The 18,255-nt window shown below is 36.2% G+C and overlaps 2 protein-coding genes across 3 annotated transcripts in view; both read right to left on the bottom strand.

The window, feature by feature from the left end:
* Positions 1–18,255, bottom strand: part of LOC127450051 (testis-expressed protein 33-like) — a 304,945-nt gene that overhangs the window by 273,586 nt on the left and 13,104 nt on the right. The gene's annotated exons all lie outside the window — the stretch shown is intronic.
* On the bottom strand, positions 2,164–15,803 carry LOC127450026 (interleukin-2 receptor subunit beta-like). Of its 2 annotated transcripts, XM_051713732.1 has the most exons (11): positions 15,642–15,803; positions 13,981–14,220; positions 13,792–13,883; positions 13,530–13,638; positions 13,021–13,099; positions 12,824–12,911; positions 11,785–11,918; positions 11,430–11,643; positions 11,014–11,092; positions 10,491–10,575; positions 2,164–5,312 (listed from the first exon to the last, which is right to left on the bottom strand). In XM_051713732.1, exons 3-11 carry the CDS (start codon positions 13,868–13,870, stop codon positions 4,599–4,601), a joined length of 1,581 nt encoding a protein of 526 aa, XP_051569692.1. In that variant the 5' UTR covers positions 13,871–13,883; positions 13,981–14,220; positions 15,642–15,803; the 3' UTR covers positions 2,164–4,598. The 2 variants fall into 2 exon arrangements, with proteins under 2 accessions (XP_051569692.1, XP_051569691.1); XM_051713731.1 differs by lacking the exon at positions 13,981–14,220 and having other exon boundaries at positions 15,642–15,802.

The following is an 18,255-nucleotide window of genomic DNA, read 5'->3' as shown; positions in this document are numbered from 1 at the left end:
AGCACAAATGGTGCGCAACAAGCTTTACTGTGAATTTTAATTCTTAGGGTTAAAGAAAAAAACTCATATGAGTTATTCCAAGGTAATCTAAGGAAATCTCAGTAATTAGGAGAATTATTTGTAATAAGAAAATAAATGGCCAATACTGCATGTAATGGTTTATGTTTAACACATATGAACCATTAAAAACATATTGTTATAAAAAAAGGACATATAGTGCATTTGAGGTTCTGCACACACATATTGTAATACACATCCTTCTCAAAATACACATTCTCATCTGTTTTGCATTAGTACGTCTGGGTCATTGGTTACATTCCTGGTGGTACTTATGTAATAGCAATAATCTCATTCTCCCCATATGGAAAGAAAATTAAGGTCTGTCGTTGACCTTTGACAAAAGTTTGGTTTTGTCTTCTATTCAGCCCATGCTACATTCCCTCCATCTGTTCCCTTATTTTCCTTTCAGTATTTTCCTCTTTGCATGCATAATGATTCTCTGTCAACATGGGTATTCATGGAAAAAAATATATATAATAAAACTAAGCTTTTCTTTTTTGAGGTCTAATAAGCACCTTCAACTAAGGAATGTTTGATTTAGAAATGATAGTAATATTTAATCTAAAATGAAAATTCTGTCGTCATTTACACACCCTCATGTTCCAAACTTGTATGACTTTCTTTTTCCCGTGGAACACAAGATGAATTGTTCAGCAGAATGTCCATGCTGCTCCTTTCCATACAATGAAAGAATACAGTGACCACAAACTGTCAAGCTCCAAAAAGTACTAAAAAGCACCATAGATGGACCCTTAAAGAAGTCCAGATGACATGTATGCTATATTCAGAGTCTTCTGAAGTCTGAACTCTGTGTGAGAATGAAACAGAATGAAATTTTCGTCCATATTCGCTGAAAAACTTGCCTTCTGTGGTAGCTCTCAAATCTTGTTCAGACATTCACATATTCAAACTTTCCACATTGTGATTTGCCACAAGTTACACAAGAACCAATAAGACATCTTTAACGTCCCTAGGGGAGGCCATCAATGTTAGCAACAAACCCCCCCAAAAAAGTAACATGTACCAGTATGCTGGCGAGGAGACCAGAGGCCATTATTTTTGAATGGATGTCAATGGAGGAGATGCTTAAGTATGCTAAATAAATTGCTTTTGTGAGTAAACAGCTCATCACTTGTTGAACTGATCGCCTGTTTGCTAATCTTCAGCGTGTTTTACTTCAAATCTGTTTGGAGTGAACTATCTGTAGTGACAGTGGACTTATCGAAACTGGAGATCTGAAGCATTTGAGCTTTCCAATGGCATATAGTTTGTCAAGATTGATTAAGAATTGTAAATAATATATGATTAAATAACATTCCTCCTTCATGCTCTCGTTTCACTATTTTGGTGCGTTTCCTTTAATTCATATCTCAGTACCTGCTGCATATCTGAAACGTAAATAAATATAATAAGTAATTATAATAAACTAATCCATAGAAAAATAAGTCACTGGTAAAATATCTACTGTAGACCTAATATAATAATTTTTTAGCCAATTGTTCTTGCAGAATTGTTTTTCTTTTGAATACATACAGAAAAAGGTCTTTTGCCTCTAGAATGGTGTAGTTCCGACATCTACCAGCAGGAGCTCTTTATTTTGCCAAAGTAAAGCCCATTGTTCAAAGGTGCCTCAGTTTGTTCCTGGAAGGCAGCCACCCCCACCATAATTCTAACTATATGGAGCCTGTAAAGCTGAGTAGCCTGCCAGGAACAACGTATAGCACCTTTCACCGATCACGCAAAGGCCACAAGACAGGACCACCCAAATGACTCCTTTGAAATGAGGACCAGTATGGCAGTGACAATGATTGCATCACATTCAAATCAAAAAGCATGCCTGCCTGTCTGTCCATTTATTTCCTCATTCTTTCAGAGGACATTGCCCTATTTAAATTCACTGGGCTCACTTAACAGGCCTCGCAGGGGAAATATGCTTGACTTTGTCTGGTTACACAAGCCGCACTCCAAAGCAATGAACGGAAACGGGCTGGCACTTATAAATGTCAGACCACATACTACCTGCAATAACTCCACTCATTCAACACAGACACACTCAAGCCTTTTTTGTAAACAGCATAGCACTTACACCTAGCATATTTTGGGTTTTGTCATTTATTTTTTTATATTTAAATTTGAATGATATACAAGAGTAACTACAGAAAATACTTAAAAAGTAAAAAAACAAACAAACTGTAACATAACAACCAAAAACATTCCAAATAATTGTGTTCTTTATACAAAAAAGTGAATATATCACAGCATTACATGAATGAATGATACTCTAAAAAGGTACAATCCACAACTGTTATAAAATAATTACAAATAATGCCACTTCAATCATTTGAATCTTATTTTAGAAGTCATATGAATCTCACAATATGGTAGAAATACATAGGAGTGTTGTTGAGAGGTTTTTATTGAACCAATAACAGCCGTTTGCGTTCATGAATTGTCCCCCTGAATATAAAACTGTTGTTCACATATTTCTTAAGCAGCATTTATACCATGTTCATAACATTTAGTAACTTTAAAGATGAAAAAACAATAGCAGCAAAAATTAAGCCAACTTTTTAAAACTCTATTAAAAAGAGAGATTTTACTGCCAAATCATTAATTAGTCAATAATAATTTGAGAGATTATATATAAACTGTAATATAAAAGCAATATAAAAGCTTAGTGGTGGCAATTTATTCAACAGATCATTAAAGTTATACAGGCTACAATGAATAATGGTAAAAAAAACAAAACCAAAAAAAAAAAAAAAACATTAATAGATTTATAAAAGCAGACTTGGATACTACAGACATACTGCTTTCCTTCATACAGTGTGTGCTGAACAAAATTCAAACACTTTAAAATCGGCATGAAACGACAAATTGATTGGAATATGAAATTTAGGCTTTCCATATAAGAATGAAGTCAGAGCTGAATGCGAGTGTGCAGCTGATTGTGGAGAGAATGAAAACAAGATGGTGACCAGGACGTGTAGACTTAAGGTTAAGTTCAGGCTCCAGTGCATCTTGACTTACTTTTCATTATTTGCTATTACAACTGTGCTATTTGTAACCTTTTTACATAAATATTAAAGGTAAACTCAGTATTTGTTTTCCTCATTAAGAAAGTGTAACTCTTAAAGACATAAATCGTAATTTTTTTAACATATGTATAAAATCATGAGCACTCGCATTAAAATGAAGATTCCAGTCATATCAGTAACATTATAAAAGTGGTTTTATTCTACATGAAGATGGTCCACACACAGGGGTAGCCATGTTAGAATCACATGACCAGCCGAATACTGCTCCCTTAGTCTCAGTAACCACCCTGTTATTGGACACTTTCACTCATGGATTAAAATAATCATGGCTGAATGTGAATAGTGAACTTCTACAAAGGATTTGGGAACAGAAAACTTTTGAGTTTGAATGATGCTATAACCATGCCGCTAGGTGTCAGTGTAGCTCCAAGATGACCGAAACAAAAAAACGACAACAAAAAAAGTGACGTAAAATGCGGCGTTAAATGTAAGCGCAGCTTGGTTCTAGCGGGAAGACTAGCAGCTGTACATCATCGCACCATTAGCTAGGTAACTCCTAGCCAATCACATGTAAGCCATTGCTTTATAAGTCTGCTCACAATCTATCACATTGCTGTTTCAGTGTGCTAACACGGCAACCTCCACCACCCCACCACCTCCAGTTGAGTCCCGTCCTGCACGGGGGTAGGCTCCTCGCCCCTGACTCCTATCTCCGGCAGGATATGATGGTTCCATGTACAACTTCTTTGGACCGCCAGATGGGGCTTACGCCAAAGAGAGACATTACATTTCTGTTTTATATCCATCAAATAAATGTCATCTTAAATTTCACTCAAGTCTGCAAGTCTTCCTGATTAGAACTATCGGCAATTTTTAGAAAGGCTACATTGCCTGCATCAGTAGCCTAGAACAATGCCTGAATAGTTAATTGGCTCCAATTAACAAATAGCCCACGCAGCCTTGTGACATCATCTGAAAAGGAAAGTCATCTCAGAGGCGGAGCAACTTAAAAGTTTATGAATAAAACTTCAAATTAAAACGTGGACAGTAAAATGAGGAACGTATTAAGCAATAAATACGGTCAGTTTTAATTTTATGTTGACTTAAAATCTAGCTTATAATGCCGCTGTAGAACAGAATCTTAGATCACGTCCACAAAAATATTATTTTGATTGAAAACGCATTGACGCATTTGCTACATTTACGCTGCTCATCCCCACTGGAACGCCGTTTTTCTCCACCAAAAACTGGGATTTTCGAAGATGATCGCTAGTACAGCATATTTAAAACAAACAAACAAACAAAAAAAACCCGATGATGTTAGGAAACATAAAACTCAGTTTTCAACCGAAAACGTACTGTTGTGGACGTGGCCTTAACTATTCAAAGCTGTCATAATATAGCCCATACAGCTTGCCAGGTGTTGGATTTCTACAATTTGTAGAGCTACAGCCAATTAATGCACATAAACAATGGATGGAGACACAAAAAGACCTGCACTCAGATGGATTTGTTGCTGAATTTCTGCATCTCTTTCAGGGTCAGATACCCACTCCCACAGTGCTCGATCATAGAGGAGGGTCTGACCACAGCGCCGTCTGCAGGCTCAGAGGTTAAACTACAGCTAGGCGCTCTCACAAATTCAGGACAGGGTGTGAAGACGGTAATGGGAGGAAAACTCTCTATGGGGCGAACTGAACCCAAGGAACCCTGTGACAATGAGATAATGTAGGAAACCAAATTATTTCCTTCAGTCACACTGGTCTCCTCTTCATTGTTTTCTTCATCATCAGGGTCTTCCTCATAATGCTTCTCCATGTCAAATCCAGATTCTGGACTCAATGGCACTTCAACTTTATAACTTGGGTTTTGCAAACGTTCGTAAGAGCTGGACGACGAGAGAGCAGGGTTTGGGCCTTCCTCAGGGTGGTAGGTGAAATACACTGGACAGGTTTCTAGATACAAGGACCCTGAACGGGATTTGCTGTAGAAGTAGCCAATATTTGAGAAACCGGACGAGGATGCATGGCTGGTTCCGCTGTTCTCGAGGCCAGAGTCTGCCTGATTGGAGTGAAGGAGTGTGGCTGTAGACATCCGAACGTTGGAGTCCATCAAGGACACGTCCCATATGTCAGAGACCTCGATAGGTGAGATGTCATCATGAGACTGTGGGGTTAAATATGGCCCAACAGAATTCTGACAGCCCAGCCATTTCTGTGGACAGGCAAGAGGAAATGTTTGAGTGTGTGTGTGTGTGTGTGTTTTTGTTAGCTGTAAGAAAGAAATGAGTAAGCATTTACAAGAACTGCATGTTTCAACCACATCATTAAATATGGGTGTGTGTGTGTGTGTGTGTGTGAGAGAGAGAGAGGGGGGGTGTGTGTGTATGCACCTAGCTAGTTTGGAGAAGAATTTGTCCCCAAAATTCTGACAAAATCTCCATTTGAGGACATTCTCATTTGGACAAACAATTCATTAATAAAGTAAATAAATATATATATATATATATTCTAAAAATGCAAAAAGTTTTTATTCAGGGGTAGTTAACAGTAATTACAATGAGCCTTATATAAAAACAATAGAAGTCTATTGTATATCCCCATTTACACAGCTAAGTAAATGTTTACATTTACATAAATTTAGTCATTAAGCAGACATTTTTACCCAAAGCAACTTACAAATGAGAAACATAACAAGCAATTTGTGTATATCATTGTGTGTGTGTGTGAGTTTGTACAGCCAACACATTTCGCATAAGAAGACGAATATGTGAACCTGAGATTGTTATTTGTGTGTTTCCATTCACTTATATGAGTCTGTGTGAATACACTACATAGAAAGTGAGAGAGATAACTGCATACTGTACTGATGAATTTTTCCATTAAATCCTTTAACAGATGCTTTTATCAAGAGCAATTCCTGCATTTGTAAGGAGCAATATTGCAGGAAGTAGACATACTGTAGATCCTGGCTATGAAAAAAAAAACAAAAAAACTATATTGTAAGGAGCTTACAATATTTACAGCACCCCACTGCTAAATTTCAGGAATAAAAATCTAGTTGTACAGAATCTAGAGAAGCTGCAGAAAATTATTATTATTATTTTATACTGTAGGAAGTACCTTTGTGTGGAAACCAGATCGCACCAAGGATAAGGGTAATAAAAAAGCTAATTTTGACTTTAAATATTATAATTGTGAATATTTCTGCCATTATTTCATTTCCTGTTATTGTGAGTTTATATCTAGAAAAATAAATATTTATTGAAAATTAAAGTTGGAATTGCAAACAATAGTCACAATTATGAGATATAAAGTCACTATAACGGGATATAAAGTTAAAACTGTGAGAAACAAAGTCACAATTATGAGAAATAAAGTTGCAAATGCAAGATTTAAAGTCGCAATTGCTAAATATAAAGTGACAATTGGGAGATAAAGTCGCAATTGCGAGAAATAAAGTCGCAACTGCAAGATATAGTCGCAATTGTGAAATACAAAGTGACAATTGCAAGGTATAAAGTCGCAATTGGAAGAAATAATGTCGCAATTGCAAATTTAGGTGTAAAGTTGCAAATTGCAAGATATAAAGTTGCAATTGCAAAATATAGAGTGACGACTGGGATATATTAAATAGCAATTTTGAGAAAGTTGCAATTGCGGGTCTAGATATAAAGTCACAATTACGACATGAAGTCAATTTGCAAGGTATAAAGTTGCAATTGCAATATAAAAATTCACAATTTTAAGATATAAAGTGACAATTGGGAGATATAAAGTGACAATTGGGCGATATAAAATTGAAAATTGGGAGATATAAAGTTGACAACTGGGAGATGAAGTTGGGAGATCTAAAGTTGAAAACTGGGAGATATATTAATTTGACAACTGGTAGATATAAAGTTACAACTGGGAGATATAAAGTTGACAATTGGTAGATATAAAGTGACAATTGGGAGAAATAAAGTTGACAACTGAGAGATGAAGTTGGGAGATATAAAGTTGAAAACTGGGAGATATAAAGTTACAACTGGGAGATATAAAGTTGACAACTGGGAGATATAAAGTGACAGCTGGGAGATATAAAGTTGACAACTGGGAGATATAAAGTTGACAACTGGGAGATATAAAGTGACAACTGGGAGATATAAAGTTGACAGTTGGGAGATATAAAGTTGACAATTGGGAGATATGAAGTTGAAAATTGTGAGATATAAAGTGACAACTGGGAGATATAAAGTTGACAACTGGGAGATATAAAGTTGAAAATTGTGAGATATAAAGTGACAACTGGGAGATATAAAGTTGACAACTGGGAGATATAAAGTTGAAAATTGTGAGATATAAAGTGACAACTGGGAGATATAAAGTTGACAGCTGGGAGATATAAAGTTGAAAATTGGGAGATATAAAGTTGACAACTGGGAGATATAAAGTTGAAAATTGTGAGATATAAAGTGACAACTGGGAGATATAAAGTTACAACTGGGAGATATAAAGTTGACAACTGGGAGATATAAAGTTGACAACTGGGAGATATAAAGTGACAACTGGGAGATATAAAGTTACAACTGGGAGATATAAAGTTGACAGTTGGGAGATATAAAGTTGACAATTGGGAGATATGAAGTTGAAAATTGTGAGATATAAAGTGACAACTGGGAGATATAAAGTTGACAGTTGGGAGATATAAAGTTGAAAATTGTGAGATATAAAGTGACAACTGGGAGATATAAAGTTGACAATTGGGAGATATAAAGTTGACAACTGGGAGATATGAAGTTGAAAATTGTGAGATATAAAGTGACAACTGGGAGATATAAAGTTGACAACTGGGAGATATAAAGTTGACAGTTGGGAGATATAAAGTGACAACTGGGAGATATAAAGTTGAAAATTGGGAGATATAAAGTTGACAACTGGGAGATATAAAGTTGACAATTGGGAGATATAAAGTTGACAACTGGGAGATATAAAGTTGAAAATTGTGAGATATAAAGTGACAACTGGGAGATATAAAGTTACAACTGGGAGATATAAAGTTGACAACTGGGAGATATAAAGTTGACAATTGGGAGATATAAAGTTACAACTGGGAGATATAAAGTTGACAGTTGGGAGATATAAAGTTGACAATTGGGAGATATGAAGTTGAAAATTGTGAGATATAAAGTGACAACTGGGAGATATAAAGTTACAACTGGGAGATATAAAGTTGACAGTTGGGAGATATAAAGTTGACAATTAGGAGATATGAAGTGACAACTGGGAGATATAAAGTTGACAACTGGGAGATATAAAGTTGAAAATTGTGAGATATAAAGTGACAACTGGGAGATATAAAGTTGACAACTGGGAGATATAAAGTTGACAATTGGGAGATATAAAGTTACAACTGGGAGATATAAAGTTGACAGTTGGGAGATATAAAGTTGACAATTGTGAGATATAAAGTTGAAAATTGTGAGATATAAAGTGACAACTGGGAGATATAAAGTTACAACTGGGAGATATAAAGTTACAACTGGGAGATATAAAGTTGACAGTTGGGAGATATAAAGTTGACAATTGGGAGATATAAAGTGACAACTGGGAGATATAAAGTGACAACTGGGAGATATAAAGTTGACAATTGGGAGATATAAAGTTGAAAATTGTGAGATATAAAGTGACAACTGGGAGATATAAAGTTGACAATTGGGAGATATGAAGTTGAAAATTGTGAGATATAAAGTTACAACTGGGAGATATAAAGTGACAACTGGGAGATATAAAGTTGACAATTGGGAGATATAAAGTTGAAAATTGTGAGATATAAAGTGACAACTGGGAGATATAAAGTTGAAAATTGTGAGATATAAAGTGACAACTGGGAGATATAAAGTTGAAAATTGGGAGATATAAAGTGACAACTGGGAGATATAAAGTTGACAGTTGGGAGATATAAAGTTGACAATTGGGAGATATGAAGTTGAAAATTGTGAGATATAAAGTGACAACTGGGAGACATAAAGTTGACAATTGGGAGATATAAAGTTGAAAATTGTGAGATATAAAGTGACAACTGGGAGATATAAAGTTGACAACTGGGAGATATAAAGTTGAAAATTGTGAGATATAAAGTGACAACTGGGAGATATAAAGTTGACAACTGGGAGATATAAAGTTGACAATTGGGAGATATAAAGTTGAAAATTGTGAGATATAAAGTTACAACTGGGAGATATAAAGTTGACAATTGGGAGATATAAAGTTACAACTGGGAGATATAAAGTTGACAGCTGGGAGATATAAAGTTGACAATTGGGAGATATAAAGTTGACAATTGGGAGATATGAAGTTGACAATTGGGAGATATGAAGTTGAAAATTGTGAGATATAAAGTGACAACTGGGAGATATAAAGTTACAACTGGGAGATATAAAGTTACAACTGGGAGATATAAAGTTACAACTGGGAGATATAAAGTTGACAATTGGGAGATATAAAGTTGACAACTGGGAGATATAGAGTTGAAAATTGTGAGATATAAAGTGACAACTGGGAGATATAAAGTTGACAGTTGGGAGATATAAAGTTGAAAATTGTGAGATATAAAGTGACAACTGGGAGATATAAAGTTGACAGTTGGGAGATATAAAGTTGAAAATTGTGAGATATAAAGTGACAACTGGGAGATATAAAATTGAAAATTGGGAGATATAAAGTTGAAAATTGGGAGATATAAAGTCGCAATTGCAAAATATAAAGTGACAATTGAGGGATATAAAGACGGGATTGTGAGAAATAAAGTTGCAATGGCGAATTTAGATATAAAGTTGCAAATTGCAAAATATAAAGAGACAATTGGGAGATATTAAGTCGCAACTGTGAGAAATAAGTCGCAATTGCAAGATGTAAAGTGGCAATTGAGAGATATGAAGCCGTGATCGCAAGAAATAAAACTGCAATGTCAGATTTAGATATAAAGTTGCAAAATGCAAGGTATAATGTCGCAATTGTAAAATAAAAAGTCGCAACTGCAAGATATAAAGTGACAGTTGGGAAATATAAAGTTGCGATTGCGAAAATTTTTATCACAATTGCAAGATACAAAGTTGCAATTTCAAGATATAACTTGCATTGCGAAAAAATATAAAGTGTTGTTTGGGAAATATAAAGTCGCGATTGCGAGAACCAAAGTTGTGATTGCGAGAACCAAAGTTGTGATTGCGAGAACCAAAGTTGTGATTGCGAGAACTAAAGTTGCAGTTGTGGGAAATAATCTAGATTTTATTTTCTTCTGTGCCGGGATCAAGGCTCCATACCTATGTTTATGGTTGAATTAAGTGTAATATTTATTCTACCATATACACAAACACATTGAAACTAGTGTGTAGTGTCTTGAGCTCACCTGGAAGTTTCCTCCATGAACGGTGTGAAGAGGCTGGAAGTATTTGGAGGGATCTGGAACATGTTGATGTTTTGGTTTTAATAGCCTGCATAAAAAAAGTATTGTTATAAACTGTTTGATATAGCAGATGTAACTGCTACAAACAGTACCATGAATACTAACACTTACTCCAATGCACAAACAAATGCAAATACATTAGGTGGGCACACACACACTGATACCAACACATGCAGATACTTACACGAAAATCCTATAGGTAGAAACAAATACACCCACATACAGACACACAGAGACATGCATACAAGATGCTGTCCATGAGCAGGATAAAAAATAGGGGCTGAAACTTTGAAAAAGTCACATTTTTGTTGTTTTTCAACAAAGGGTCAGTAAAACTTGATTAACCTTCAGAAAATGTTGATTGTCAAACTAATTATATGAGCTGTTTTATTCTCGTTGTACTCTAAATAAGGTCTGCATTTTTGCAATCTTGTAACCAAAGTTTAGTATTGAACATTATACTCACCAGCTGCTTTTATTGACCTTGTAGATAATCAAAGAAATGCCAGCAAGAACAAGTAAAACATGGAAGCCAATGATTAGAACTGTATGGATGTCATCGGACAGAGAAAAAGAGAAAAACTGCTATCATATACATAATATATTGTTATAATCCAGAATATATATAGTTATAAATCCTGAATATATAGTTATAAATCTGAATATATGTAAGTCTGAATATATAGTTATAAATCAGAATATGTTGTTGTAGATCCAAATATATTATTATAAATTGGAATATATCATTGTAAATTTTCATATTTAAATATAAACTATATAACTATATAAATGAAATATTAAATTATACAACACAACCATAATATATCCAGCATATAACCCACAAACACAGTGTTATATTATGAGGTTGGCAGGAGGTCCCACCTAGTGGTGGGTTTTCCTCTGGTTCTGTCTTCCCAGTCTCAGACCGCCAGGACACAGCAGGGCTCCAGTCACTCCATTCCCCCTTTAAGTAACCTGCATCTATTGGTTCAACTGGCTTCACACGCACCCTGGCCTGATACTCTTGTCCTACAGTCAGTTCATTATTGTTCAGAACTACGGAACTTCCATGGGACACAAACTGAGTTCTTGCCATCTGTAACACAGGAGCATGCACAAATTGTTCGTAAAAACGGGTTATATTTGCAATTTCATTTAGTGACACCAGTGGCGTACAAATGACACACTTTACCTTTAAATAAAACATCAAATAAATCAAACACAAATGCATGCTTACCTCCCAGCTTGTGTTTGCTTGTTTAAACTGTAGCTCAAATTCATAATGTTCAATGTCGTTTGGAAAGTTAATGCCTCGACTCCACGTTATGTTGGCTCCGCTTACAGTTGGCTTATCTGGTGGGTGCGTCTTAACTGTCAATGGAAAAAATATATATAAACCAAGATGAAAAATGCTGATTTGTTAAAATGATAAAACAAAAGCATCTGGCTTCACAAAACACATAGTCTCCTCCATGCTACTGTATAGCAATTGCTAATGAAAATCTATTCACAACTGTAGATTTAATCATTAAATCTTGTTTCCTCATCCTAAAAGTTGAAGTGTGTCATTTCTACACCACTAATGTCACCAAACGGAATTGCAAAAACAAACATTGTTTTCAAACAGCTTTCCTGAATATTCCCCCCATCTTCAATTGTTCTGCCAAAATGATAGTCCCACGCCCCAAACTCATGCTATTGGTTGAACCAGTGTTGCTGTATCTGGCTGGTCGGGATGCTCAAGCAAACAGTGCAATGTTTTAAAAGCTCCAGTCTTTACACTTTTTGGGAAAATCAGCCAACAAATGTCTTAATTAAGGTTGAGAGATAAGTAAGCTGGGATAGACGAATGTATTTTAACATTAAAAACGTTAAAAAATTTAAATGTAAACAGCTGCTTTCTGTAATTCTGTTCGTGTTACATTAACCCAACTGCTTATGGACTTTATTCACAGAAGTGGCATCTTTAATTTTTGACGGGAATGACAACGAGGCTGTGAAGGATAGACGTACTGTCTCTTCAATGGGTTGTCCAGTTGTTTAAAAGTGTTTTGGATCGTTCTGCTGACGAAACATCTTTCCAAGAAATTTTATTTGATAAAAAAAACTTATGAGTTATGAGTAAGATGTGATCTAGGAGCTTTATTCAGCTTTATACAGTGAATGCCACCAAAGAGACTAAGTTTATCTCTCACAGCCTAGTTTTCATTCATGTCCAAAATCAAATATGGTGCTACTGTGAATAAGTTCAATAGCAGAGTTAAAAAGCCACTTACTGTGTCGGCCAGGATGATAATGCATTTTAGTAATGAGAGATCCATTGCAAAACACTCTCAAACAGATCCTATCAGCAAAGAAAAAGTTCTGTGAGAAAGAGAGAGAGAGGTAAAGGAGAGGACACTTGTTGATAAAATGAGGATACTAGATGTCAGCTTAAGTGAAAAGTATTAAAATCCATCTATTTTCTGCTCACCACTTCCTCAAAGGTTACAGAACAACCTCTCAATAGATATGAATGACTCTTCAGTGGCACCAGCTCACATTTTGGAATTCTATACACACACATCACAAAATAAACTGAATTCAGATACAAGACTACAATTTGTAAGTTTATTTTCAATGTTAAATCTGAAGTGTATAATTTATATTTTATATATATATGTATTGTTTTCAATATATACTGTATACAAATATATTGTTTTCAAACATGTTTCCCAAACTCTCCCCCCATCTGCTATTGGTCAATCAAACAGATAATCCTGCCTCAAATTTAATTTTGTCATTTTGGGCTGATCAGGATGGTAAAACAAACAGAGCAATGTTTTGAAAGTGCCACAGAGCCAAAGTGTTATGCTTTTCAGGGAAATCAACCTACTAATTACTTATACATGTTACTGAATGCATATTAAGCAGGAATGGTAGAATGTTTTTTTAACATCCAAAATATTACACACAACAGACTTAAGAATTTTTGTCACAAACCTCCCAAATTCCCTGTCCCCCTCAAGCTCACATCGCTGGTGGGTGAAATCCGAGTTCCACCACACACAGGAAATGTTTGTCAAATAGTCATTCACACAGGACAGTCCCTCTGTTTGAAGATCACAAAACAAAGCAAAGTTATAAGACAAAAGAAATCAAGTAAACATTTGTTTTGTATTCCATTCCTTGTAATTTTAGGAACTGGGCTTAAAACAAGTTTGGTTCTGCTAACTGCGCAACACAAACGCATATAAACACGTACCCATTTGTGTGTGACTGGACTGGGCAGTCCCATAAAGTAATATGAAGATGAGGAGAGGGGTATAGCAGTAATGCTTCATCACTACTTGGATCCTGGGCACACAAACACAACACAAAATTCCAAAAAGTGCATCTTTTGTTTAAAGGAATAGTTCACCCAAAAATTTAAATTATGTGTTCATTTATTCACCGTCATGTCATTCCAAACCTATTTTGGAATGCAAAAACATGTTTTTGAATGTCCTGGCAGTTTTCCATACAATGAAACTGAACTGGGATGGGGGGCTGTCAAGTTCCAAAATTGACAGAAAAAACATATAGCCACTGTACGATCAGCAAATAGCTCATGTCATGTCATGAAAAGACCAGCTTGGACATTCTGCCTAACTTCTCCATTTGTTTTCCACAGAGGAAAAAACATAATTCGAGTCTGAAAGACAAGAGGGTGAGTCAGTGATGACAGAATTTATTTTTGGGTGAACTAACACTTTAAAAATTAAATTTGTAACACCCACATCTCAGTCTCAATGCACCACACTTGTGGTCAGCTTAATGTGTTTTCTATGATCAATATCTACAATCATATTTGGTATATTAATCAGGGGACTTATCGACTAATAGCAGGGGCGAGTGTGTGGTCAGAGGCCCGGGGCATCTCTTACAGAAACGAGCTCGGTATTCAACTGTAAGTTCACAAACTGTCGCTATGAATATATAACTGAGAGCACAACTACAGCTGCTGCTGGTTTTTTACCTGTGGCTGAAAGTATGATACATACAGAACTGTGCCCTCTATTATGTGGCTGTTAACCTAACAGGATGTTGTCCAAAGGCAACTGTAAACTGCAAAACACAAACATTGAATTCCATTGCAAAATACTTGACACAACTTTTGTGTTTAGATGTGTGAATATGACGTAACCAACTTTTGATTCTTTTGCTGAGTTTGCCATTTTCACCAGCAATATGCCCCTCTTAGTGAGTGGGTAGTCAAAACTATTTCCACCAACAGAACAAAATGCCACCCACAGACAAAAAAAAAAAAAAAAAAAACTCGGTAAGGTGACTTCTTGTAAAAAGGCACACACAAAAATACTTACAGCAAAGATGCCCCATCTGTCAATGTGGTAAATAACGACCAGTGCCCGTGAATGTACTGCAAACACTGACCTTGCAGTTTCACTCTCACAAGTCTTTAATAAACGAATGCTGAGTCATTTGGATAGCAATGTAGTGTGTTAGGATGACATACGTTTCAAACCTCAACTTTTGATCTGAGTGCAACATCAGTTTCTCACTCTCAGTTTCACAAAATGCTTCAGCATCTCCCATTCTTAATCCTAGGAGTGCATACAGTTCAGTGTTTTCAACAGTTTGCACTTAGTTACCGTGCAATTTCTCACAAAATACTTTTCTGATTTCATATTTCACTGCTGGCTATAAATCTGCCCATATATTATCTACTATCACAAGTCAAGTTTATTTGTATAGCGGTTGTCACAATACACATTGTTTGCCTTGATGCCCACAGTGAGCAAGCCAAAAGTGACTGAGCAACTCCATTAGATGGAGAAAAGAACTACTGGTTCATCGAGGGGAGCCCATCCTACTCTCACAAAGTACACATTACAATAAATGTACTGTACATATACCAGATATTATCGAGTTACATGGTAAGAATAATATTTGTTGTGTTTTCATGGAATAAATTACCAAAGTATTTAACAAATGTACCAAATTGTGTCAGTTGTTGTCAGAAACAGATTGATGCTCGAGCTCGACACTGCTGAGATAATACATGTAATTTAATGTAAGTTGTAATGTAAATGTAAGACTGAAGTGTAGACTCACCCCTTTGCCTTCAGCTGTCTATCAAACAGCTGTCTACACAGGCACCATGGATGCTGAGGTCTGTCTCTCCACCTGACCCTTATGAAACTCTTTACCTCTCTCGTTCTGTTTGCTCCTCCCTTTCTGTCACTCACCCGACCTCTTGCTTACTCTGTGTGACAACTGCACTTTTGTCTCCTCCACTCGTTGTGTGCAGATGTGTTTGTGTGCCTGACTGGGTAACCACAATGTTTGCTGGCAGGTTAGAGGTTGTGTTTAAAGAGAGTAAAAAAGCTCAATCAAAAGGTCAGTGGCTTTTGAAGCTCAAGGAGAGCAACAGAAGAGAAAATGTGATTGATTTTTTTCAAGTTCGAAGCAGAAGAACATTCTTGTATAGTCTATCTGAGAGTATACTCAATCTAGAATGCATTTTGTTACCATTAAAAGTTTGATTTAGAGGAAGCCGAAACTGTCACAAAGCAAGTATGTGGGTCAGAAAAGTTTGACTTTTCAGGTTCCAACTTCCAATATTAGCCTCCTGGGCCTCACACTGCTCGTCACGCTGCGTGAACTGCATTCAGAGCACAAAAGTTTGATGAGGACCACATCCTGTTTTATACAAACATTTGATACCCACAGACTACACACACATACATGCATACAAACAAATGCATGCATGCATGCAAATCCACTTACACATACAAAAATGCTCTACTGAAGCCCAAGGCGAACCATGATTTTAAGGAAAGTAAATAAAGCTAAAGGAAGAGCATATCTGCCCTTTTGAGAAATATGGATCTAATTCAAAACTGACCATTTATAAATCTTGCAACATCCTCTGTGCATGAATAACTTGGCTGGCAGATGTTCCACGATTTGTCCAACATGAACGATCTGTTAGTCAGTGATGTCTGCACTGGTAACAAGCATACTGTATATGGACTTTAACCAGTGCATTCTGTTTCTTTAAACTAAAATATGACCTGTGTGTGAATGTCTGCTACATGGCCAACATTATCCGGATACCCCCTTCTAATTAACAGGTTTAGCAAGACTCCTTTATTCCAGTGAAAACATACTGACTCGCCTGCAGTGTTGGATAGTTACAGTTACTTTATGGATTACATGATAATTTTGTTTTATTACATTACCAATTAGCCAAAGACTCCTAAATTTTGAAAGCAGTCCGAGCCAGAGCTTGAAATATGGGTGAAATACAAACAGCTTAGCATTTATTCATGCTTTCATTTAGAAGTGCCGCCGCTGGGCAAATTGATGCCCTATGCAGTGCTCTGGGATCGTTAGATTGGGGGGGGGGGAGATCGAGGAATGTTGCGAGGCGCAGGGCGAGCGTGAGTTGAAAGTGCGAGCGCAAGTCAATAGTCTGTGTTCCACAACTGCTACCGAGTCTTTGAATAACATATAACGTGCAAGTAAAGGCAGCCAGTGAAGTTTCTGGTGCCCCCCTAGGGAGTTGGTGCCCTATGCAGACTGCATAATATGCGTATAGGGATCGGTGGTACTGGGGGCGCCAATGAGGAGGCCACCTCCACGCTAACTCAGGTTATAGGGATCTCGCTTATAGGGATCTCACCAAGTGCACCAAAATGGAAGCAGCCTTGCCCCCAGTCCACCTGTACATAATTCCAGACACTCTTCTGTAAAAAAACACATGTTGTAAACAAACATTTCAGAGGTGTTGGTAACATCCAAATTTGTTCTTTTGCACCAAATGCACTTCAACCCATGCTTCAGGATGGCAGTCATAGATTAAGACCACACCATTTCATAAATGGTTATGAGGAGATACAAATTGTTCATCTCTACAACATATCTTGAGACATTCTCTCATTACTGAGTTCAAAGCAAAAACAAAAATAGTTCAATCCCCATTTTGAATTTCCAAAATAACAATTCTCTTGTAAAATTGAAAAATACATGCATGTAATCATCGTCTTTTATCTTGGGTAATATGGGTTTTTCATGACCGTTAAAGCACTTTTTTTTTAGTGACTCACAAATACATTTTATATTTACTAATGTTTAATGAAGGGAGTGTTAATTAGTGCTTATTTAAAATTATTAGATTTTCAACAAAACATGCAATAAGTAATCCAAAAGGAGTCCAAAAGAATTATAGATTACCTTAAAGTAAATTACCATACCATAAACAGATTACCTTAAAGTGTAATCTAAAAGATTATGTTACTGATCAGTACCAAATTACATTTCAGAAGTAATCTACACAACACCGCTGGTCTGAACAAAACCCAGACCTGAACCCCACTGAACACCTTTAGGATGAATTTGAAGGCAGAATACGAGCAAAGCCTCAATGTCCAACATCAGTGACTGACCTCAATGATGCTCTTGTGTTTCAGTGGAAGCATATCCCTGCTGCCATGTTCAAACATCTAGTGGAAAGCCTTCCCAGAAGAGTGGAAGCTGTTTGGAAGAACCAACTCAATATTAATGCTAATGGTTATGAAATGTCAACACCTGGATGAGGTATTAAGGTGTCCTCAATCTTTTCGCCATATAGTGCATATTTGTAAATATACCACACAGTTTAACATGCTTACAATTTTACTTGAGTGGGATTACATCATAATACAAATGAGGTCATCGATCTATT

The sequence above is a fragment of the Myxocyprinus asiaticus genome, chromosome 13 (genome assembly GCF_019703515.2).
Source record: "Myxocyprinus asiaticus isolate MX2 ecotype Aquarium Trade chromosome 13, UBuf_Myxa_2, whole genome shotgun sequence".
Classification (NCBI taxonomy): Eukaryota; Metazoa; Chordata; class Actinopteri; order Cypriniformes; family Catostomidae; genus Myxocyprinus; species Myxocyprinus asiaticus.
The sequence above is the reverse complement of the archived record's forward strand: the minus strand, read 5'-3'. Positions and strand labels throughout refer to the sequence as shown.